This window comes from Paramisgurnus dabryanus, chromosome 1, assembly GCF_030506205.2.
Source record: "Paramisgurnus dabryanus chromosome 1, PD_genome_1.1, whole genome shotgun sequence".
NCBI classification, from domain to species: Eukaryota; Metazoa; Chordata; class Actinopteri; order Cypriniformes; family Cobitidae; genus Paramisgurnus; species Paramisgurnus dabryanus.
The window spans coordinates 59,321,678-59,348,689 of NC_133337.1; the positions used below are offsets into that span (position 1 = coordinate 59,321,678).

A 27,012-nucleotide genomic window follows, 5' to 3' on the forward strand; every position below is an offset into this window, starting at 1 on the left:
GATACTGCTGCTCTCTTGCCTGTTAAAACAAATGGAGTGAATTTATTACCATAATGTAAGTCTGATTTATTGCCCTTTTTATGTGCTTTTTTGCTGATAATGAAATTAGATTAAAAGTTGCAGATTAAACAGATTAATTACAAACTTGTTAGTATCAATGAACTTTCAGTGTGACTGGTTTAAATGCATTAGCAACCCTGTGTGTGGTATGCTACTAAATGTTTCAGTATGTACTAGAGATGCACTGATATTGTTTTTTCCACCAATAGCCAGACTGATATCTGCCGATGCCAATAATAATTTTCTCTATGTTTTTCATTCATATAACGGCCAATAATATTGAACATTTAACTAGTGATTCATTGCAATGCCCTGTGCTCTTTTGATACAGGATATAATGGCAATTAATATTGGCTGTTTTTAATTTATTGGCCGATAGCACACACCTTTTTGAGGACACTCATAGATGCAATCCCTAGATAGATAGATAGATAGATAGATAGATAGATAGGTAGATAGATAGATAGAGATTTCCTGCCTTCATATGGACCAACAGTTTTGTAAGAACTGATATTTAACTATACTATATTTAATACAACATGGTACCACTGAAGCATACTCAATGCTCATTGACGACTGGCAGAAATGTACACAATCTTATACCCCTAACAGAATTATTTATACACGCTCAACACACTGTGCAATGCATTTTCCATCATGTTGGTTCGAATGACAGTGTGATTGTGCATTCATCACTCACCAGTGCCAGGATCTGTCACCCAGCGTCATAGGAACGGCTTTGGGTTTTGTGGCTTTTACACTGCTTGTATTCTCTGACAATGTGTGAGCAAGTTGTAATTTGTTTGGTGCAGATATGGAGCCCACAACATCAGTACCTGTCCAATTTAACACCTCACTGGTGTTCATGCTTGGAACACTAAGTAGGTCTGCTTCAAAAATGCACAAAAGGAAAAGGGCTTATTTTTTGGGATGCAAAATATAAAGAGAACTTGTGTTTTGGGTTCCTGGGACACAATTGTGGAGCTTTGTCTTTTATTACAGCTATTATGTGTTTTTTTAAAGCTCAAGCTGAATATTTACATTTCAAAGATTTTTTTAAATTGAAATAGACATTTGATCCTACAGTCGTCCCTGGCCACAACTGGTAATCGTCCATGGCTCTAATTATATGAGTATAATGCAGAAAGGGAAATAGGCAGAGAAAGAAATGTTCAAAGACCATAGACAATCAAATTGCAAGGCAAAATTGCTTCAATAGTGGAGTTTATTTAGATCATGCACATGAATTTACATAAACCATTCTTAAACAGGCTTATGCATTTGCTTTATCAATGCTATTAGTTACATTCACTTAGCAAGTCTATTCAGTCGAGGAGGTCTATTACAGGCATTCTTGCTCCATACATTAATCACAGGTTGCATGCACTGCCACAACAACAGCGCTGAACCACATAAAACAATATAAAACATTTAAAGTTTCCACGAGCAATCTATAAATCTGTAGTCTTATATATTTTATCACATTTGGGCATCCAACTCATATGATGCAATTTCCACCATTGCACATCATCTTTCAGTACTGGGACTTTACTGTTACATTTTTTTAAAATAATTCTACTGGCTATTGTAATGTCAAAATTGTATTACCAAAATATCACCAAATATTACCTCACTACCTGTCAGTGGTTGGGAATCTGCATCAACCACTTCTTATATTGGTCCAATACGGACGCATTTTCCACCTCGCAGCCAGACACAAACAACACTGATCTGCTACAGTATGTTATATAACGCCACTGATCTGCTTTATGTAGAATATTTAACATCACAGTGATTTGCTGCAGTATATACATGTGTATGCATTAACCATTTCGTTTCTTTAAGCAAGATGTTAAAAAACCTCACATTTGGCGTTCTCTGCAATTATGTTATAAAACATTATAACAATGAAAACAGAATGACAGAAGGAAAAAAGCAGTGATGATTAACTGAAATCGGGATTTACAAATGTGTCAAAACAAGCATTAGCCTACTCATACAAGTGAGAGCTTGATAGTGATTTATATTGTCTATTTTGAATGCTGTCATGGATTTGAAAGCTGTTTATTATCACGTTTTACAATCATTAGAAACTAGCCGTTGAATTATTGAAGAACTGTTGTCGATGCAGATGTCGATTTGAGAGAGAAAGGGTGCTTATGGCTCGTTCAATGATCCACTGTAATTCTGCTCGTGGCCGATGACGCTGACGGGAGCTGTCCACCAGTGTGTGGTGCTGAAAGACATCAAATACACTTAACCAAACAATTAAAGGACATTTCTGTTCTTGAATTCAACCGCAAGAAATATCCTTTAATTGTAAGAGTAAGAATATTATTTCTGTCGATGGATAATTCATTGATGTGGACGTTTAAAGTCAGTCCAACGCTGCTCATCATTTTCTTTCTCTGAAGTTCTTTATCTCCATGCAAATAAGATCCCTAACACGTTTAGAAAAAAGTAGTGAATGTCATGACATATTGACGACTAAAAGTTGAAAACACTTAATTTGGTACAAACATAAAATCATCAAGTATAGAACAAGCACAAGAACGCAAGACAACAGACAACTTGTTACTGAAGGCAATGATTTCGATTTATAAACATACAGTCTACACATTAAAATAATGTGCATGTTGTTATATTGTTTCACATGTCGCCCACATTATTTATGTTGTTATACAAAAAGTGAAAATGCAGCTGTTTCTTATCTGTTTTGAGTGTAGTCAGATTGATTCAGTCAAAATGCCGCACATACGGTTACCTGTCAAACATTATTTACAGTATACATGGTCCTATGTCTAGTAAAAAAAAATCTGTAGGTTACAAACCCCTTTACCAGGACGGTCGTCTCGGCAACACGATATCTGAACTCACGGAAATTTGTGAGATCAGGTTGGATAATTCGTTTTCCACTGGACTTGAGGGCGTCTTTCCGTCTCGCGACCACTTCTTTCCGCGCAAGTGGCGGGAATGACCATTTCTCTCCGTCACTGCAACTGTACTTAATCTCCCCGTCGAATCGTTTAACCGCAAGTATATACCGTTTACCACATAGTAAGACTCCTCAAAGAAAGTTACCAACGGTCTCCTCTTCACATTGTTTTCCATTTTGGCACGTTTTGAAATCTGTGCAAATATTATGAGTTCCAGAAGTTGCCAAAGCGCAGAGCGGTGGCTTGCAACAGAACGGTCTCGAGACGCGTTTTGAAAACTTCAACTGTTTAACTTGACGCCGTTTCACGCAAACGCAACGCGCATGACGCGAGACGCTGAAAATACAGGCGAACTCGACGCTACGATCGAAGGCTTGATCTGACTCCCGTGCGCACCGTCTCACAGTTAAAAACAGAGGGCACACAATAACTGAAACGTCCGCATCGGTAGCCGCATTCACGTGTAGTCCTCTCATCCAGCTTCGCGCCGAATTCCATCTCTCAGCGCGCGCGTTCGCGCCTGCTTTCTCCCTTGCTCTCGAGCGAGCGCGCGCGCGCGCGGGGGTGTCCCTCCTCCGCAGTTTGGAGTTTGTGATGTGTCTCAGACTCCGCGAGCGCCGCGCAAGAGCGAGACCTGCGGAGAGAGCGCGCCGGATCCTGAAGCGACCGTTACCCTCCAACAGGCGACCGTTTCCCTGCCCTTCTCATTCCTAATCCCCCCGTATTCCCACACAGTATTCCTCAAGCGAGCGCTTTCCTTTAGCGCAGCCGCACTTTTTTTCCTCGACACAGGTGCATTTTGTTTTCCTTTGACGTACTTTTTCTCACTCATTGGGAATTAACGGACATCTGAGTATCGTGTGGATGAGCTGCTTTATAGAGAACCGGAGATGGATTTGCTGATAATATGCCTTTCTTTTGGGATATTGCAGTGCAGTTCAGCGGCAGCGGACTCCATCATTCACATCGGTAAGGAGTGAGCTGTTCAAACGCATTATTTGAGCTTTTTTTTAAGACCAAATTGTTAACGATGAATGCGCCACCAATAATGAAGACTCTGGGGAAGTGAATGTGGCTATTAAAGGTTGGTCTAAAATATCCTTTGTACATAACCATTGGAAATTTGCCACGCTCATCGGGTTGAATATCAATTGAGCAGACCACAAGTGATGATAACGTCTCTCTTGTTCAGATTGGAGATACATCCTTTGCATTGACAGGTGCGCATGAAGTCTAATCTAATCCCGATTTTAGTGGCTTTTTCATGTGGAAAGCATCATTGTGTAAATCAGGCATTTTAGGGAAGTTGGAAAACCGGGAGGTGTCTGTCATAAAGCAAAGTAAGCCAATGTGTGTGGGTTGCTCTGCCCCCTCCCATCTATAAGATTGAACTTTGTATGGAACGTGAGGGAAATCTTAATAAAGGATGCCGAAGTAAATAAATGACAAGAGGACAAAGCTTATTCTAAGATATCCCGGGCGGTAAATGTCATTTTAACCACCCCATATGCATCTAACGGACACCATCTGTATTCAGATTATCTTACCAAAACGTGATGGAAGAAATATTTTTGCTCGAGAACAGCAGTAGAGATGAGGAAGAGGGGTGATGGAGGGGAGGGGGTTGGCACCCCATTCAGTTGGCATGAGGAACTCAAAATGCACCTTTGCATTTCATTTCTTACAAACGCACATTAACACCCAAGAGGTTTCACTTAAATATATTATTCAGGTAATGAAATGAATGCATAATTTTTGCCAATGAAGAATTCAACAGTTGCTCTAAACTTTTTTTTAAAGTCTAATGTGATTTGAGCAAGAAAACTTGACTTTCAATAAATAGATGCAGTTGAAAAATATATAGGCACATTTTGCATAGCCAACATGGCTAGATGAAGAGCATTGTTGTTTGCTGTATATAATCACATCTAACATATTAAACCAAAATTAGTTTAACAAATAAGAATAACTATCGTCTATATCATTTGTTTTTGTTGGCTAGTTAGCTGACAAGTAAAATAACAACAAGACTGTACTTAAGAAAAACTGGTTTGAATGTATACGCTATATTGACTTTCATATACTGAATTTGAGATGTTTTTAACTTGTTTGGATACAATATACAATATAAAAGGGTCATTTGAAAGCCCATATGCACATAATTGAAAAGCTTGTCTTCATATACTGCAATTTACCATTTGCACAGTTCTAGATAAACCAAAATCAACTTTCACAAACACCAGTCAGTGGAGAGGCCCTCCACGAGTTTCATCCAAGCCTTACCTTAAAGTGAAGACCAGGCTGTCTCTGTGGCAATGTAATAGTCAGGACTCACAGGTGCACGACACATAACAAATGCCAGCCTCTCCAGTGGCCAATACTTCTACTTGTCACATCAGCTCATGTTATCATCCTGACCAAATTCTGCTCCAGAGGGCAAAAGAAAAATAGGTCCGTCCCTTAAATGGAGAAGGTGACATGAAGTGATTTCAGGATGGTGTTGTGATTTACAGAGGCAATGACCATCCAAAACTGGTAATTGGAAGCCTAGTACAAGCAGTGTGGATCAGGGCTGTTCTCACTGGCAACTGGAATGAGCAGATGCGACACCCCTATTTCTGCTAAATAAGATGAACACTGCAGTGATGCATCAGCCAGATTCCACCTGTCTACCTGCCCATCCTATTGGCTGCCTGTAACACAAGTAGATAGCGGTGCATTTTGGAAAAAAATTAATGAGACCTGTCAATACCATTATTGCAAATACCATTTCAAAGTATGATAGCCAAAGTGTATGATATGTGGGCATACTGAATTAAAAGATTGCTTTATATTAGACAGAAAACCGTGTACACCCAGTCTTCCATTTCTTGGTCAAACAGACAGTCTGGGCCCTTATGAACTCCAATGTTGTCCAATGTTGCAGTGTCATTCTGATTGGATGCCTAAACAGTTATCATAGTGGCACAAGACGTATATGCACATTAGGCTTAGAGAGGAAAGATAACTCTTCAGCTTTACAATTCTTGAATAAATATATTAACCTTCTTTGGAAAGAAAGCCAAGGCTGAGAACACAAATGTTAAAAGAATAGATGCAGTCCAAATGTGGACACTTTTGTCATTTATGTATGACATAAAATTTCGGAAATGTGGTTGGGGTTAGGAAGCATTTCTGCAAAGGTGCATAAAAACATTAAGCCTGTACTGTGTAGATGAGCTGAGTGAGTTGCCTTGTATGCAAACTATCAATTGACTTTTTGCATGCTCCACTAAGATAACTATCTGCACATGCCCACAGGTGCCATTTTTGAGGAGAACGCTGTGCGGGATGATGAGGTGTTTCAGTTGGCGATCTCTGACCTCAGCCTCAACGATGACATTTTGCAGAGTGAGAAAATCACCCACTCTATAAAATATATCGAACCCAACAACCCCTTTCAGGCAGTACAGGAAGGTGAGTGAATCATCGTCTCATGACTCTTGAACTGCATTATTCTCTGATGTCTGTGTGTACATGCTTAAAAATGTACATGTGAGCTGTCTGCCAGCATAAGAACTCGAGTGTGTAACATGCTGACTGCAAGAAATCAATTTTGTTGAGATGAAGCCTGTCCCCAAGCTTTCCGCTGTTGCTCCGAGTGTGTGTATGTTTTGAAAATGTACATTTATTTGTTTAAAGATGTCATGGTTTTCCATCTCAAGCTCCCACACAGTCCAGACCAGCAGTGTCTTGTGTGAAAGAGGAGCTACCTACAGTAGGTGGAGGTATTGAGTCAAGCAGGACTCGATAACAATTTTCCACATAATTGCAGTTGAGGATGAGTGCTCCGGAGCCCGAGCTCTCCAAAAGATCATTTTGAAAAGCAAGGAGAAAGAGAATGTCTCTTTTTGAATGGGCTAATGGCAGTTAATGATGCTGGGATTGAAGGAGAAGATGATGATGATGATGATAATGATTATTTCCGTTAGAAAGTATCCTCCATAAGAATATCCTGTGTTAGTTTTAGAGAATATGTGATGGGGATCAATCGAAATGAGTGATTGATGTAGACCTAGTGCAATCTTGCTTCCACTATTCTGGACCTTTGGCAACTAGCCTCCAATCATCTAGTGCTTACTGTTTTGTTATTGAAAGTTTCTTGTATTCATTGTGATGGGTGATCGGTGGGTTCAGGTGTGTTTTTTTTTCTTATATCGCACAACATATGTCTGACTTGTTTCGTAACGTAAGCAGTGGAGACATCAAGGTTTTAAAGTAGCTCACAGACAATATAGTTTTAGTGTTTGAGTTTTACATATTCACAGAAATAATTTAACCCAATGAACTACAGATGTTTCACAGAGTTATAAGTTGTTTTACGTAGACTTTTCTTGAGTGAACACAAATAGCAAGCACTAATTTTATTTTACATTATCTTCCTTTTTTTCAAACCAAGATGTCTGATTGGCCACTTTTCAAATCAAGATGTCTGTCATCATGCTATATTGTGTAAGCTCCACTTTGGTTGTTTTATCAGTGGTTGAAATGTAAGGCAGCTGTGAGTAAATATCTTAGCATAGTGATACTGTGCTGTATTGACTGAATGCCCTGTTGGTTTTGGCACAGCGAATGGATTCCAAGCTATTCAAGTTAACCAGTGGGTTTCCTTTTAATGACCGCAGTTCATCTTAGAGTGGTAACAGTGGCCAACATTGTGTGCTGAGTTGTTCCGGGGGCAAGCACACAGGGTCATTTTTGTTTGGCAGTAGAGGGACTTTTTTAGGTCAAAACCTGTCAGAACAATGTCCTGGTCATATTTCAGATATCTTATTAAAGTAAAAGAAATAATGTGTATGTCATGGTAGCTTGTACTGCATTTAATCCATGATGAAATTTTTAACAAAATATGTGTAACACATTGCAGTAAGGTCGCATTTTTTAAAGTCGACATGAAACGGAAGTAGCAATTGTCTTATTTGCCCTGTGGTAATGTATAGGTGAGTAAAACAGCTTTTAAAATGATTGACTTGAATTCATCCATCTAGAATTGATTGGATCGTTTGAAGTTGGTAATCAGTGCAATCTTTTCCTGGGCCTGCCAACCTGCTATACCATATGACCGGAAGTAAAGAGAGATTGTTTCAAGGAGGGGAGGAGATTTGCGTTTTTGATGAAAGATTATGAGGGCACATGAATAAAAAAATAATAATACAGCTCACAGATAAGTCATTTGTAACAAAAACAAATTACAGTTTTTCATTTCAATTTCATTTCGACTTTTACATGAGCTACAGGGTTTCCCGCAGCATTTTTCAGTTCGGGGGGCCCGACTAAGCTGGGAAACCTTGCCGCCTTAACTAGGTCATCCAAAAAAAAAAAAAAAAACACGGGCGAAATGAGATAAAGACATGGTCTGTCATGTCTGGAGGATAGCCAGTTGATAAAATGCGTTTCCGTGAGAACTGTAAGTGGACTTATGTTTTGGGTTTATTTAAGCCTGTTATTGTATTAGTCTATACAAATTTAAAGTAAGTTAGCTGGTGATTTTGTTGTTTGAGCAACCTGCTAGCTAGGTTTCACGTGCCTGTTGATTAAGAATAATTGTTGAGCGCTCTTGCTCACGTTATTCATGTGCATTATTTACATGCTACAGTAGTTACACTCCTTTAAGATAATGTAATTTATAGTGGGAAATAATCAGTTTTAAAATTTTTGCGCCATCTATCATCGTTCGCCAGACGATTTAAAACATCTGCTTAAGTTTGTGTTTATTAACCCTTTAGTTTTACTTCATCGCGCAGCTATTCCTGTTTGAGGTATCTGTTAAAAACATTTAATTCATTACTAATCAAGTATTTGTTCATTTTCTGTCATAGTTTCTTCAAAATTAAGTTTTATTTGAGTGTTTTAAATAAAAATATTAAAATTTTTATCATGACGCATAAGCCCAACCCTTTTATTGCCTTTTAGAGCATCTGTTTAAAAAAACAACAATGTTTCATCCTATCTTTATTTGTTCTCTTTTATCACCTCTCAAATATGGGTAGGTTTCTTTAAAAATAAAAAGCTGAGATAGTTACTTTAATTGAGCAAAAAACTATTTAATTTGTATTATCTTAACCCCGATTTATAGTATTTGTTTCGACTGTATGGTGTAGCCTATACACAATCATGTATCCCAAGCTATAGCCTCATGCGCACCTTCTCAAAAACGTAACAATGCAACAATTTCTTCGCGATTGCAAGTGCTGTGGTTGGTCTATTAGAACCCCTCTCTCAGGTCAAAAAAATCGGCGATATATAGCATTGCATTTTCTTCAGCATATTTTCAATACCAACAGTAAAAACAAAGATCAATTTGAGGAGCGATCCACCATCACTGATGATGCTTTCCCAACAATGTACACAACAAGTTGTCTCTTCTTTATCTTCTGCATGTTGATGCGGACAACGCCACAGAAATGAAATCTGGTGAGAAGCCTGCGGCGTATAAAGTAAAGCGTAGGTCCGACACAGAAGTATCAATCATGCTTTACATTAACAAAGAATACTAAATGCACTGAACATATAGTGCTCATTGTCAATGTTAGCTGTACCCTTAAGTAATAATAAGGAATGAAACAATCAATAGCATTACATTTGGGGAATTTAAGGGAAAAGGTTACAATGCAAACACTTTTCTAAGATTCACCCTAAAGAAGTTTGAAGAAGAACTTACTTAATGTCATTCTTGATAATAAATCTATAACGTTATATTAACGCCTGTGATGTCCTATAATATCCTATTATGAAATAGTCTACTGGAATGACTGCAAGGTTAAAATCCAGCATACAGCAGTTTCGTGTGAATAGCTCTTTATTACATCAGCCTATTGCTCGACTTTATTGCCAGAGGTTGATCTTAGATTAATACTTTGCCCCTGTTCGAATGTTTATTACTTACTGAGTGTTCCTTTGCAATTGACAAATTATATTGTATTTTACGTTTTCAAGCTGTGTCCTCAGGCTTTTATGCTCGGCTCTGTGTGCAAAATATGCAGCTGAAACAAATGGAGTAGTAATAAAACTCACGCAGATGAACCACGCAAGATCTTTTAGCGTATTTGAGATGTCAGGAAAGATTTGGAGCTTCACCTACAGTAAACTACATGCTCACACACAAGAAGTGTGATACATCCAAGCTCCTTTAAATAATTTTGTTTCTTTCGTTAGTTAACCATTCATTTCTTCTTTCCTGATAATGAGACATAATGAGATTTTAAATATGTGAAAGTAACAAATTGTCATATCACTCATACTGGAAGAAAAGTTGAAGTATGGATTCATACGTCTACTGATTTAATGTGTCCTAATATCCTTGCATTTTAAGAGTGTACCTTAATTGTTTTTTAACACTGCCTTAGCTTTTTTTTCATTTGTTTATTTATTTTTATTAATGACTGTTCATCCACAAAAGTAGTTGACCGGTTAACTAGTCGGTAAGTCAGATTTACTTGTAAATGCTTTGCCACATGCTGTGCAACATCAGCAGTGCTTCGCAGCTGGTGATCTGGGTTAGGAATAAAAGCCAGATCGGCCAATGCCAGATTCATGCTGATTATGTTGTCATAAACGATGTTAAAAGCACGTCTTTAACCCACTGAGCAACACTTAGATAAGAATGTACAAGATAAAATGTGCTTCGTGAGCACCAGTTTGATTTGTATAAATCCAGATATTTGGTCTTTACAAAGATAATGACACACAAATATACATTGTGTACATGAGCAATTTTCCCCTCAACAATGAACACGCCGAAGTAAAGCACAGTTATGATCCTTAATACATAAGATAGGATGTAGATGCTTGCACGAATAGCATTTATTTGGATGCTGCTGAGGTTCTTGAATCCGTGTCCATTACTAGATGCAAATGCTGGAGGTTTGAGCAGTTCAAGTATATATGTGACCCACATATATAAAGTTTGGTGTGCCGGCGTCGGCCCCGAGCGTGTGGGATGCATAGAAAAGAAGTGTGTATTTACGCACAAACATCAACAACCCACATGCACTCAAGACACACTAACACATTGGACCTTATTTTGGGCTATGTGGGCAGATCACCAGTCCTCCATTGATCATAAGTTTTCATTGACTGAATGCCTCTGGATAGCTTCAGGCTTTTTTTCCTCAGTGTGGCTTACTGAGGTTCCCTGATTCTGTGATTAGGTCCTGAACTAAATTACCCTGTTTGGGACCTTAAATACACTTTCGACAAAGACAGATAAATAAGGCTAATTACCTTGTTACCCAGGCCAGCCGTTTGATTGCCAAATTGCACAGTGTTTTTGTAAAAACAACATCTTTGTCCACCCTGGATGGTGCCCTGCCCATGTAGAAAGTGTTACGCTTAACTGCGTTATTCACACTGGAATGTAATTAGAGTTTGTATATCATTTGCAAATACAAAATGCTTTTATTAGTGGCTCAGATCTGTGTTGGCCCAATTAACACATTCTGAAAAGCTCTCCACATAGACCAACCACTAAGGTTATACAGAAGGGTAACACTTACAATAAGGTTGTATTTGTTAAATACTTGAAGCATTAGCTAACATGAACCAACATTGAACAATACTTTTACAGCATTTATTAATTTTAGTTCATGTTAATATAGGCATTTACTAATATATTTATAAATCCAAGCGTTGTAATTGTTAATGGGCACATTTGTGCCTATTTTTCCCCGAAGATGTAATATAAGTCTTGGGTATGCCTAGAATATATCTATTCAGTTGAAAATACCTCAAAGATCATTTGTTATAGTTTGTCAAAAATGCCCCTATTTGGGTGGGAGCAAAAAAGCACTGTTTTGCACTGTGTGTACCTTTTAAATGCAAATGAGCTACTGCTTTTGGTTAAAAATAGATCTGATTTCTCTGAATACAGTCTGAGACAATAGTATCTTTAGCCACATTAGTGCCACAATCTGCTAACAAACACATTTAGAAAAGCTTTTGGGTAAAACTTAACCTGTCAGTTAGTGGCCGCTTGCGGGGCTTTGTTTGTGTGACATCACATTAACAAGAGAATGTCTAATGAGACCGCTTTGGTTTAACGGGGATTAAAAAGGAGTTGGTGGACTTTTTTCATTGTAGGGTTGTTGTGTTCAGACACTGCCAACACACATTAATAGCAAAACACCTTGTAAAAGTGGATTTTGCATAATATGGGCTCTTTAACTCTTCCCCAACAGCGTTTTATTTTTTAAGTTGCCAGCCAGCACCAGCATTTTTTTTTTTTTTTTTTGCAGAAAATGTTCTTCTTTAAAGATGCAGTGTGTCATTTTTTAAAAGATCTCTTGACAAAAAAATATAATATACAAAAATATATTATCAGGGGTGTATAAAGACCTTTTTATAATGAACCGTTATGTTTTTATTACCTTAGAATGAGACGTTTTTATCTACATACACCGAGGGTCCCCTTATGTGGAAGTTGCCATATTGTGCCGCCATGTTTTTATAAAAGCCCTTAGCAGACAAACTTTTTTACTAAGTTGTCTCCGTCGATAACATGTTTTTCCAGTGGCGGCTACTGTAGCTTCTCTATGCATTTTAAAAGCGAGTGGTGAGCAGTGGACTGAGCCGTTGGTTGCAATTTGCAACCTCACCACTAGGTGCTGCTAAAATGTACGCACTGCACTTTTAAATATATAAACACACAATATTTCAAATGAAAGAGCAGACCCTCTGCTTTTAAACAAAAATAAACAGTTTCATCCTATATTTATTTGTTCTCTTGATCACCTCTCAAACATGTGTAGGTTTCTTTAAAAACACCAATATGAAAAATATGGATTGCCGTTAAAACTCTTAATTGGCTGGGAAGCGTTTTCTTTTAATTGACGAGATAACTCAACTCATCAATGGTGGGGAAAGAGTTAACAAGAATTAATACATGCTAGGGTTGGGTACCTTTCACATTTTTACCGGTACCGGTTCCGATGCCGGTACCTGGAATTCGATACCGGTACCCAGCGGTACCTTTTTCGGTACTTTACTCTGACTTAAGTGACTTTCAGTGGACATTTTCAACATTTTGTTATTTATTTCTAAATGTTTAATAATACACACAATCTTTAAAAAAAAAACATCCCTATAACATCCAGGGCATATGTCTTACATATAAATAAAATAAATAAATAAAATATATAAGTAAGACAAATGATCAATGAACATAAACGTCCTAAAAGCAACATAAAAGTAAACTTTTATGTAGAAAACAATACTAGCAGTTGATTTTTAGAAAAATCAGCATGTCAACGTTCTCAGGTAAAAGCCATGACAGAGCGGTAGAGAACACTCGCTCTGAGGATGTAGAAGAGGACTGGACACAGAGATACTTTTTTGCCAATCTGGCCAGCATTGGCATTTGGTCCGCATGTGGTTGAATGTGTTCACACGGACCGCCTTCTCTCCTCCTATTTATCTAATCTGAGGTACTGAGGCTGAGCACAAAGTTTTACGTCATTTCAGACTTTTAGCGTGAACACACAGTCTTTAGGCTTTCATTGATAAAGCTAAAAGCGGCTGATCTCCGCAGTTTCATTTCGCGAGCGCGTGAAAGTTGTGTGATCTTATTTCATTAATTGTGCTGAAAAATCTGAGAAAGCTCCAACATATTCATGTACAAAACACTGTGCAGCATGTTTACTTAAAACACAAGCATAGTATTAGTTCGCGTCCATTTAAACCCGTAATTACTCCAGCTTGTGTTAAAACGAAAGCAAAGGGACTTCCCCGCGGTCTCCACGGACCACCACTCAAAGTAATCAGGACAGAAGCGATCGAAAGTGGACAAAAGAGACGGATTGGTGTTGCTAAATACCAGGTCTCTCTCGTCCACTAGTGATCCGATCGACGAAAACGCATCTTAATAAGCTTTTATATAAGCTTAATAAGCTGTGCTTTGAAATACACACTGTGTTTAAATAAGTGCTTCCTCAGGTTGGATGTATTACCACTGCTTGCCTTGCACTTACTGTTACAAATATTACAGGTAGCATTGTCTGCATCATCCTTTGTGAAATTTAACCACATGTTAGATCGCTTTCTGTTAGCCATTAAACAAGTTGCAAAGGGGTGTCACTTACCACACGATCTCTCTCGCGCGCGCGCACACGCTTTCGCTACGTACCAGACTCACACGGCGCGCTGACATGTTCTCTCAGGTACCGAAATTGAGCACCGATTGATTTTATGTGAATCGATACTGGGTAGTACCGACGCAATTCGGTCGGTGCCTATAAAAGTATTGAGGTCGGTACCCATCCCTAATACATGCTGAAAAAAATATTGTTCATATTAGTCCATGTAAGTTCATGCATTTACTACATTTAATCATTTTAGCTGACGCTTTTGTCCAATTTACTAATATTTACTAATGCAACCTTATTGTAAAGTGTTACCAATTACCATTACTCTTCTGTTAGTCTTCCTAATACTGTGAATTACAAAAAGTTAGCAGACATGATGGTTTTCATCATTTCATAGTTTTGTAGAAAAAAATTCTAGTCAACAAAATCTAATTGAGATGGAACCGGAATGTGAAGTACACCCAAGCCTTTAGACCCCAAAGGGTTAAACAGCCACATTTTAAATGAATAGTCAAGAGGGTTTGACTGTGAGGATGAAGATAAGAGCTAATAGTTGTGACATTCAGGCCAAATTACAGACCAGTGCTGCCTCTACTGTATGTTGAAATCTCAGTAAATTTTGAACAGACAGACAGTAACAGATTGCAGAGATACGCGAGGCCCATTTCACACACACTGCATCTGTGTATTCATTTCACTGTATTCTCTCGCTTTGTGAGCATAAGCTGCCTAGTGCTATGGCCAAAATTGTCAGTGAGAGGACAGTTTCAACACTGAGCCACTTATCGTTGCCTCAGCTAAAGACACGTGGATAAAACACTGTAAAACTATGTAAAACTGATGGACTGCTACTCGTGTGTTTAAAAAATGCAGAGAAGAGAAAAAGCACAGACGTTTTATTCAGTTCACATGACTGAATGCAGAAAATGAAGCAGCATTCGCAAGGTAAGGTTTCATAATACAGCACATAGTATTATGATACCTCTTAAATTATGTAAATGCATTGTTTTTCGAGCATGGACCAACTGGTGTCATTGTATTAATTATTTACAGTTTAGACAAAGTCTGTCTCCCTCATACTTTTACTGTTGTCTTTCTTGTCAAAGCCCCGCATTAAAACTCGAAGTTAAAACAGTTAACTTAATATTCTCTCATAAAATAAGAAAGAAAGGGAGGGAGAGAGAGAGAGAGAGAGAGAGAGAGAGAGAGAGAGAGAGAGAGAGAGAGAGAGAGAGAGAGAGACGCAGGGGAGCACTGCTTTTTTAATCGATTATTTGATTTTATGCATCACTACAGGAATCGTTCACATTAGCATCGCAATGCATCGTAAAACCGATTATATTCAACAGCCCTAATATGTGCCAACCATCATCCTGTTCTTTTGTTCTCTCTGCACATCAAATAACAGCAGAAATGCAGACGCACAAGATCACAACATCAGGAGATTGAGCTCTCTCTCCTGGGCAATCGAGCGGTGTCCCTGCATTGTTACAGTCGGCACTGGCTGACAGTTTTCATGAAGGATGTCCATTGTATGAGAGAGGAAACAATGCGGGGGAATTAATCAGGCCGCGGCTGCTTTACTGATTCATGTACAGCGACTACAGTTTAAACAGCCAGAAGCACAGCTGAGGAAGGGATAAACATCTGAAAGTGCAGACCTAGTCCTATCTGAAGGGAGATATACTGCCGTGACTGTGCCTCGGCTTCATCCATTAGCTGGCCCAGTGCTTCCAAGCCGAGTTCCCGGGATAATTAATTTGCCAAACAACTTTTCCTGGTTACCACTGCAGCTGCATCTACAGTAATGTAAGCTCTGATTAAAATGCGCTCTGCATGCAGTAAGGCGCTATAATGGCTTCCAGGAGAGACGGCGTGTCGTGAGATACTGGTGGGGGATGCCACCTGAGAGGATCCTTAAATCAAACATGCACATGAGTGACAGCTAATGCGTCAAAGCCGTTCAGATACAGCAATGCAGACACGGTCACATTTAGCAGGCTTGCTACAAATACTGTTTGTGAATATACATTTTGATGTTATTGCAGTTTATATTCTTGGGGTAGACTTGGATTTAAGCTGATAACCTCTGAGCTTCACTTCACAACAATGCAGCGGTTTATCAAGAAAGCTACAGATACAGTATTTTGCGGATGAAAAATCGGATCAGCCTATGATGTCACTGAAAGCAACTCCTTTTCCTTTTGCTGTGTCCGAGATAAGAACTGTATCATATCTGTACCTGTTTAAAACAAACACTGTGTCTGATTTACAGCTTAACGTTAGCTCTTACTTCCACCCTAGCTATATTTCTCAAGAAACGACCAATGATATTTTATAATGGCATACATATCTGGATATAGCAGTAGCTGAGTTTAGGCTATTGCAAAAATTTATTGCAATAGGTCTTATTTCAGTTTATAATAAGTGAACAACCACTGTAATAAACCACAAGAGGTTGGCTTTACAGTGGTAATGCAGATTCATTGTTATATTCATATTGTGACTCTGACTCACAACATTGCGATACAGATCAGTGTATCTGTATTTATAATTAATATTTGTTTGCATGCATATCATTTCTACGGCTAATTATGTCAGAATGTCTACACTATCTACAGTAAATAAACGCAAACTCTGAAATGGCCATTTTTCTTTGCAATAAGAGTCTTTTCTATGAAGCTCTTTCCTGAACAAAAGCCAATAGAGATTAAGGAAAACTCAACTGTATTGTTTTTATAAAACTGCAGCAACAAAAATACGATACAAGCCTTTTTTTTAAAGGCGGGGTGCATGATCTCTGAAAGCCAATGTTGACATTTGAAATCACTTAATATGCCCCTACCCCAAATAGAATCTGGACCTTCTTTTGATAGACCCACCCCACACATACGCAACCCAGGCAACGATGTCGGTTAGTAGACACGCCCCTTAATGCTGATTAGCTACAAGTGTGTTTTGGTAGTCTGCCCAACTCCCTTATCCAAAATCATGCACCGCCCTTTTAATGCATAACTTCATTAATTAATAATTACTACTAGTACTACGACAGTAAACTATTTTCATTTTAATTATATAATGCATTCAGTGTCCTGTATGTCTCTATGACATTTTGACTTTGCAGGTGTTTGTCAGATACAGTAGGGAAGTAATACAGAGACAGGTAATAACAACAGATTACCAAGCTCACAGGAAGTAATAAAAAGCCCTATCTTGGATTTAACTTGAAGTTTGTCCTGGAACTGGAGCCATTTTAAATAAATGTTCTTTGAAAATAAACATAAAAAACATTCTTGTAGACATTTGTTTCAGCGTTCTGAGGATTTCCGTGTCTTCTTGTGAGTGCACTTAAAAGACCACAGGGAAAGGATAGTTTGGTCCTTCCTGAAGTACCTGTCAGGGCAAAGGGTCTCAGAGGGACCATAGCTTTTATTGAGAATCTCTTCCTGATGATGTACGATTCTACTAAACACACTAAAAAATCAACTCTCATCACCCCTAAGGGACACCTGGTTCTACTCACAGCAAAATCACGCTCTTCCCGAAATGAGTGTTTTGCGGGCAGCTGTTTTTTCCTTTTTTAAGAAACAATTAATATTCTCCATATAACCCCCAAAAACACAGAAATTTTACATCAACATCGTGGAAGTGTTTGAATCCTATGTGACCCTCAGTGCAAGAGTGCATTAGTCCTAGTGTCTGTCAATGATTTTCTATCATTTGCAGTTTAGATGATATAGACTCATAGCTGCTAGCAACCATCCCTTTAAAGCCATGTATTATATATAAATCCAAATAATCCAGGCACTGTGCAGATAATCTATTCTGAAACTGCATTACATTACAGAGACCAACATATTACCATTATTGGCTTTTTGGGGAAGTCTAATGCCTGAGCTTGACAATATACAGTAAACTACTCACAAAACAATGGCATAGACTTGTGCACTTAACAAAAAGTGACAAAAAACCCCATAATAATAATTATAAAAATAACGCATGATATCTATATTAATAGTAATGACGTCTATCACATGATCACTACAGATTCTACACCCTGCTTAAAAATACTCAAAGGCTTTTGTACTCACTGTTTATGATTGTTGCACATTTAGATCTTAGCGTCTGTCAAAGCAGAAGGCTTGTCTGGTATAATTTGGTGAAGGACACAGACAGTGATGTGTAGAGACACGTTATGAAAAAGTGACAGAGAGTGTATGAGAATTTGACTTATAGCCTTTCTGGAAAGCCTTTCTGTTGCGCTAAATCAACAATTCTTCACGATTCTCAACAAGAGCTGTTGCTTGAATTTATGAAACATTTTACCCATTTCATTTATTATATTCAAATGTAAGGTTGATGGCTGTCTTAATGTGAAATGGAAATAATAATAATGTCAATTTATTGCTCTACAATATATACTGAGATAGCTTATATTCATATTCATTGACAAGTGCCACTCTGTTGTGATATTTGTACTGAGCTTATTAATATATGCAACGTATTGTTATATATTGTGTTTGGTTTATGCATGTTTGTTTAGAGATATCACTTGGTAAAGCTAAATAACAACAATATTGTGATATATTTGTCTACCGTCTGAGTGAATCATTCCACTTTTGTGTTACATCAATAGTGCGACAGTCTATACTATGTGCTTGATCTTTCACTATGGGATGTCATACTGTGTCGGATGCACAAATCATTTACATTGCTGTCAGGTCAGTGATGTGCGGCCCATAGGAAAACTGCTGAAACTCTGCATGACATTAATGAGACATTTAATCACATCGGAATTACAGTACAGTATATAGTGTGAAAATCCCTGTATCCTGCAGAGTTGTTGTTACAGTACCATGCCCCTTGGTAATTCCCTGAATGAGAATATTTAGTCACCCACGCTAAGACTCCTCCTGCTAACCTAATTAGCAATGATAAATATTTTTCCCGCAAGGGCCGTGCATTTATATCATAGTCTGATGAGCTGTGTTAACTAAGATCTTTGCCATCTAGCTTAACAGTTTGACCTCTTAGGACTTATTTTACTAGCAGGCCTGGAAGCAGGATTGAAATAATGAATTGTAAATCAGTTTTTACGGAATATCATGGCACTAAATAACTGGATTGGCAGAAGCTGGTGCCAATCTATTTACTGTGTTTTTACTGTAAAAAGTGATTACAAATAGTTGTGGGGGGGTGGTTCAATGGTATTTTATGCATTTTGACTTATAAACACTGTTTAAGTTTTGTTTCCTCATGCTAAACATTGTGTCAAAAAAAGAGTATTTCTGTGCCGAATGAACTTCGCGAGGGTTTGTACAAGTTTTTTCAAATTACAGGAACTGCTGACGTTTTAGGGGAACGCTATATGTAACACTTCTTTTTATGGGCACTTCCCCAAAAAAACCCCATCCACACGTCAATCAGCAGGAGAGCGAGAGCTGAGTTACAGGCTAAGTTACAGGCATCACTTCACGCAACAGCTTTGTTTTATATCAAACTCAACAATGGCATGAAAGAAGAAGTGTGTTTTTGAATGTAAGGAGTTAGGCCAGTATTATGGAAACAATGGATGAAGTTTGTTTATGCGGGATAGCAGTGGAGTTTGGCGTGTGTTTGTTTAACGCTGGATTTCATTTTAAAGTTCCAGCCGGGTCATGATGAGTTGCATGCAGTAAGTAAGACTTCTGCATTACTGTATGTTGGAAATTGATCCGTAAGTGCATATTATTTAAACAACACAAACATGTAGTGAATCATAAGTTATCCAGTCACTGTTGTATAAAGTGTTGACTCGTAACTCGCACGTCCCGTCGTTCGTAACACTAATCTAGTCTTTTATAAATCTGATCAAACGAAAGACTCTTCGGAGATATGAAGGATGTAATACTACTCTATAGGTACTCCAGTTTAACATCAGATTTGCAGAAACAGCATGGACGCTTTAACTATGCCGTGAGTGTCAATGACTACTGTTCAATTTTCCTGTAAAATTACATATGTATTAATATATAGTATGAAGTAGGCATAGACTGATTAAAAGATCCGATTTTACTACAAATGACTCAAAATGTTTTACAATGGTTTACTATTATTTAAAAATTATAATTAAAACTCTGTAAACTTACAAACATTATTTTTCCATTAGCTTGACTGTTATTTTATATTATGTCCTTAATGACAAAATAAATGTTTTTATGCCGGAAAATACTATATTATACAAATTCATCGAGATTTACAATAAAAATCTGTAATTTAAAGTGTAGTGGGTTATATTAAAAGTACATGACCATACTAACAATTTAACATGAAATACCTGACACAACCAAACTTAATCAACAGAAAGGTGCAAAACCCAGAAAAAAAACTTGAGATCACACGATGATCACAGTGACAGCAGCACCATTCTCATACTGTTAGATTGTCATATTGCAAGTAATATGCAAGCTAAATGTTTTGTTCATGTTATCAGTGCACAATAAATGTGCATTATACACCATATAAAATGTCAAGACATGGCATCAAGAAGCCTATAAATATAGCTCACATACTGTAGACTGGAGATAAAAGTGACTGGGATTCACAGACCAAGCATCGTGGCCTAGTGTTTAGAGAGTCAGACTTGTTTGTAACTCAGAGGTTATTGTTCAATTCTCAGTGATAGTTGCCCAGTATTTGTGTCTGTGTGTGGTTTTGTGTGTTCATGACTTGCAGTGGATGGGTAGAATGCAGAGACAATCATGTCTCTTTCACTTTTTCTTTAATTGGTCACTTTATTGAAGGTGTTTGATCAAAATAATCTTGGGAAAATATGTAAATTACTAGATTTTGGCTCTAGAACTTTTAAATAAAAATATGTAAAATTATGTTTTTATACTGTATAAAATTAGAAATTTTAATTACATTTTACAGTTTTTGTTTGGCTCCTGACAGTCATTTGACCATTTTTTACGATATTTAAAGGTGACATAGAATGATTGAACGGGGTATTTATCCTTGTTCTGTGATGTGACATGTAGACAAAATATTTTTGTTTGGGTCTGTAATGCATTAGAATCTTCTTAAAAACCTCTCTCAGATAGCTCTATTAGGGTGGGTGATTTTAAACAAGTGGTTTTGCACCTATTTGGCTCCCCCTACTGGCTTAACTTGCAATCTCATTACTGATTGGCTGACCTTGCTGCCACTCAAAAAATGTAGACAATTATTTTAAAGTGGAGGGGCAGTGAGATGCCTGTGATGTCATAAGCATCAGTTTTTCAAATTGGGCCGTTTTCTGGCTGACATTTCTAAAAGAGGAATTTCTATGAGACTGAAATGTTTAGCATGTTTAGCACTTTTTGTATGTTCGTGAATGCGGGTAGACTACCATTATTCAACAAAGACAAGGTAAAAATGGTTTTTCATTCTCTGTCCCCTTTAATTTACAGTATATGTATGGTAAGTTTATTAGAAATAAAATTGTATATTTGTGCATTCTGCAAGAATTGCAGACTTCCCACTATCAGTTCCTGTCACGAGCATTGAGCATTACTGTCTACTCTCTAGACACCTGTCTTCTGAGGCATCACCCTAACTGATATGGATCCTACCAAGTAATTGATTTAAAAAAAACTTTACATAGCTACTCTGTGTGGCACACAAATTGGTATTTAAACTTTAGGCATGAGCACAGTGCACTCAAATATTGAGTCTTTGTTAAATTAGACAAGCATTTATCAATACTTTCTGGGATTGACCAAAACAGACTTTTTTAAGTTGACAATTCAAAGTGGCTTCTGGGATTGTGTTATCTTTTCAGGGTGCAGAATATTTTTGCTTTTGGGACTGCTCTGGTGTTGGGAAGACATGCCAATTTTTGGTCATTTTGTTTCTATTATCTTTATAAATTCATTATGAGAGAAAATCTGCAAGGTACAACAACAGTGTTGTCCTAAAGGCTGCATGACAGAGTGGTTAAGAATACCCTTCTCTGTTGGTGGTAAGAACGCCTTCAATTATGGGGTACATGACCTCACCATTAAAATGTGCAATTTAGTGCCGATTGTCTTATCATATCAGCAGGGTGTTATTACCTCTGTATACTAAGCTTTTAGTGAGCGCTCCAGCGCAATCTTGGTACAATCTTGGCAGTAAAAATGACATGAATTATAAGTGGGGTCACAGATAAAATTGAAAGAGCAACCCAAAGTTCAGAAAGCGCATAAGCTATCCACAGCATTAAGTGCAAGCATGATGTTGAATGATTTATAATAATTTTTTTACTAATCCCCGCATCATTTTCGTACCATTTTGTGCTCCCTAGAAGTTTGTTCTTCTTTTCTCTCCTGTTTATGCTAATTGTGCCGATTAGCATAACAGAATGCCTAATGCTAAGTCATTTAAGATGTCTCTCTTGATTTGATGATGAAAACGAGCTCTTTAAAGTCGTGATAATGTTTTGGTGCTGCGGGGACTTCACCCTCCGCTGATTACACACTCGCAAACTGTATATTAGCAAACTGATCTTCAACCAGACAAACACAAACCAGTGGCCTTTTTAATCATCTTCATTTAAAAAGATTGTAGCTTTTTGAAATAAGACAACCTTTGGCCATTGGATTGGACAAGTTTTTGCTTTAATAAATAATTGAGCGGTTGACAGCAGTATTATTAGTATGACCAGATATTAAAAATAAGCTTTGAACTTAAGTAACTTAATAACTCCCTGCTATGTGGTCATTTGATGTCCATCTGTGTCTCTTTTGAGGCAATATCCAATATGATCAGTTTTAATAAGCATTAAAGCAAGACTTCACACAAGGCATTGTGGAATAAAGTATTTTTATAACAAAAACCCTTGGGGGGCGGTTTCCCAGAGAGATTTTAGATTAATCCAAGACCAGGCCTTAGTTATATTATGACATTTAAGCAGTTTTTACAAACATAGCTTACAAAACTCATTACTGGTGTGCATCTTGAGACAAAACAAAAGCACTGATATATGTTAAGAAATGTCAGTGCAATATGTTTTTATATTAAGGCAGCTCAAACATGCATTTGAGTCTGGGACTTGGATAAGCCCTGTGCAGGAAATCTCTCCTTGAAGTTTAATTGTTAGTCAGAAATATGTTGTTTATTTGTCGTTTCATCATATGATTTTAGAGATATCCGTCTTTCCTTGTTTAATTAGACAGGACTTTGGTCTTGCATGACTAAAATAATTTCCTGGAGGCGTTGCAAATTTATGACCCTGCATTTGAAAAACCCAGCTTACTGTCTTTTACATAAAATAATTTTTTATAAAGAACATTTGGTTAAAATATCACCTTAATATATCTTTAATATTGACTGAAGGCCATGTCAAATATTTGATGAATTTCAATCTCAAATCATGTTTTTGGGAAATTCCAGTTTTTAAAGCTGCAACACAATTGAAACCTAATTTAGATGTATATGTGCCATTGCCATTTACCGTGTTAAAGCTGAGATTCTCCTGTTTTCAGTGATGTATGACACATTTATGTCAAAATTCAGCATAAAAACGTTGAAATCAATGTACAGTACCATAATAACCAAATCAATTCAGTATTATTTGCAAAATAATAAAACGTAGTGTCAATAAAGTCATTAATTTTAGTATTTTTCATGTTATAAATAAAAGTTTGAATATTGTATCTTGAACAGTTATAAAAAGTTCATAATTTATGAGGCTGTTTACACTTGGCATTAACATGCGTTTTCATAGATCGGATCACAAGTGGACGACGTTAATGCCAGGTGTAAATAGTGTTCAAAATGTTTTGAGCTCGTCCACTCTTGACCTCTTTCAACCACATTCAGAGGTAGTCGAAACCCCTTTCGTTCGGATTGCTTTTGTAGTGTAAACGCACATGTGATTGAATGTGTTCGAACAGCCACACGTGACCGCATTCCCTCTGCCCATTTATCTAATCTGAGGTACTAAACACAATGTTTTACGTCTTTTCTGACTTCTGGCGCGAACATACGGTGAACAGCAGTATTTTTTCAGACTTTCATTGATAAAACTAAAGCCGCTGATCTCCTCAGTTTCATTTTGCAAGCGTGTGAAATTTGTGCGATTCTATTTTATCAATTGCGTGTTTATCAGTAGCGGACTCTGACATAATATTAGTTTGCGTCCATATAAACTCATCATTACTCCCGCTCGCGTTTAAATGACAGTGGAGAGACTCGCCCACCATCTCGACAGACCACCCCTTCACAGTATTCAGGACAGAAGTGGTCGAAAGTGGACAAAAGAGACGGATTTAAATACCAGGTTTTAACGTGATGTGTCTCTCTCATCCACTTGCGATCCGATTGATGAAAACACATTTAAATACCAAGTGTAAACTGCCCCTATCATTTACAGCAATAAACACAAATTAATTTTTTTTGCCATTTTATAGTCATGACTACGTTGACACTAGTTTTACAGAAAAGTCTTAGCCCTTAGAAAAAAAGATGTTACTGGTGTGTATCTTGGGACAAATCAATGCCACTGGGATATTTTCAAATATATCTGTGCAAGTTTTTTAAGTTAAGACACCTCAAACATGTGTTTTAGTCTTGGATTTGCCTTAAGCCTTGTCTGTGAAACCGGTGGTATATCTAATAATTTGATTATGCAACTTTAGCCGGGTTTTCACAGGCATGATCACATTTGGCAGCCTCGTGGGCAGCCAAATGTGTCCCCTAAAGGGACTTTACTTAATAGTCAAGGTTTGTCACAGTCAAATTATGTGATTGAATTATACATTATCATGTCCTGCACATTTCAACAGTTTAACCAAATTCGTATTGTACATTATAACCAACACTCATTATCATACCTTTCGTAGTTGATACTTTATAATGTTTTTCTTTGATTTATGTGCTAGTTTTTACAACTTACTTGTCATTAAAACACAATAGCCTAGTTAGCTCATTTCTGGATAGCATTAGCTTACAATAGCCTGCCCAGCAAAGAAAGTGTCAGCTGAAAATATAGTTCTTTGAGATTTTTTATTTGACCAAAAATGACAAAGACAGCATTGTTTTATTTGGAAATCATCCTTCATTTATTAATCAAAGTGATATTTAGACCACAAAACGCATCAAAGTAATCAGTCATTTTAACCATGCATGCATCTGTTTTCTGTATATGCATGTTGTGAATATTGCGAAGGTGGCAGGCTAGGCAACTAATTTCTCCATAAAATGCTTCAAAGAAAAAAAATCACATTCACACCAGAGAAGCATGAATATACATGCTGAGAATACTTGTTGAACACTGAAGACTAAACCCACGCACACTGATGCTCAAGTGGAGGGCGGCAAAGATGAAAGAGAGAGAGAGAGAGAGAGAGAGAGGGAGAGAGAGATACTGTAAATGGATGCAAATAATATTGTGCTATAATTTCACGTTATCGTTATGCAAACAAATAGTCTAAATGAAATGCTGGCATCTGCTGACATTGATGCTGTTACTAAATGTTACTTATCTGTGGATAAACATTAGGAGATCTTTTAAGGATGCAGACAGCTTCTTTCACTCGATCTGACAGCAGTGAGGGACCCGGGGTACAAAAGGTCTGCAACAAACTCAAACCACAAGGCTGCATTACACAAAGCTCAGAAACCTTAAATAACATTTTCCTGGATTAAAACTAAATCTTTAGTTGTCAGCTCTTCAATGCATGTGCTTCACTGTTTGGATTAAGAATCTTATTTGTTTGATGGGACATTATACATACATTATAATATATAAGCTAACAGCTACCATAAAACATACTATAGGTTACACTGTACATGTGTATGTTTCATGCAAGCCCCTGCTGTCATTCAAAAATCTATCTACACAAAAAGCATTTGTCTGCAGCACAGTTTGTATTGGCTATAGCTTTGCGCTGCACTTGACACTTTTCTTTATTGATTTTTAAATTCATGCCACAAATGCACAAGTGTTAAGTTATAGTGGAATATTATCCTTGTATTTTTATCAGCCACACTACAATAAGCTCATGAACTCATTGAGCGAGTAATTTAACAGTAAGTATGTTTTCTTCTGGTCCATTTGAAGGTTCCTTAACCCGATGAACCTATTATAATAGACAAGAGGTAAACTATGTAACGCTTCAAATGATCTGTAGTTTGACTTTCCAGTGCTGTGTGCTAAAGTGCCTCAGGTTATTTTCTCTGCTGCTTTCCACAACCAAACTCTTGACACACTTCCTGTGTGGGTGGAAACAGCTCTGTCATACTGTAAAACACACAACTACCTAAAGTCCTAAAATAAAAACAGCACTTACAACCCTCACTAAGTGAAAAACTATCTAGCCAGCAGGCACCGTCCAACCATTTTCATTTTCAATTACAAAATTAAGATTGTTTATAAATGGAAGCAAGCAAACAAGTAACAAAATGGGCAATGCAAAGTCAACATTAATTTATATACATTTTTAAATAGATGAAAAAAACTAATGTGTGACTTAAGCAGCACAAATAATTAAAATCGCATTAAAATATTTAAAAACGAATGCTTTGAAGAACGGCTTGATGACACACTTGAGCCACAGCGCTTTGCCCCGCCCATCGGAGACAAGTATTATTTTCACAACAACTTTTTTCAGTTCCTTAGAAGTTATAAAAACAGCATTAAAACGTCATTTTAGGGTATAGTCTTACTTAATCTCGTCTGACAGCAATTGAAGCACATTAAGGTGCCATGTACTGACAGAAATAGCTTAGCCTATAAAAAAATTGGTTTTACCTTAGCTTGTGGTGGGTATCTTTTGTGATTTCCTTTGGGAAAACTCTTCCACAACATCATCGAAATCTAGTTAACAAGTTCGTACTATATGGCCATTCTGAACTGAGACATCTGAGTCAGTCCTCTATCCTCTTTTAGGTGTGAT

The 27,012-nt window shown here is 37.4% G+C and overlaps 1 protein-coding gene across 1 annotated transcript in view; it reads left to right on the forward strand.

Moving 5' to 3' along the window:
- The first annotated feature begins 1,276 nt into the window (after positions 1-1,276).
- The window catches only part of grid1b (glutamate receptor, ionotropic, delta 1b), a 414,521-nt gene continuing 388,785 nt past the window's right edge, over positions 1,277-27,012 (forward strand). Inside the window, 2 exon segments of the mRNA XM_065242651.2 lie at positions 1,277-3,965; positions 6,297-6,452. Coding sequence (XP_065098723.1) covers positions 3,887-3,965; positions 6,297-6,452 — 235 coding nt within the window. The 5' untranslated portion in view covers positions 1,277-3,886.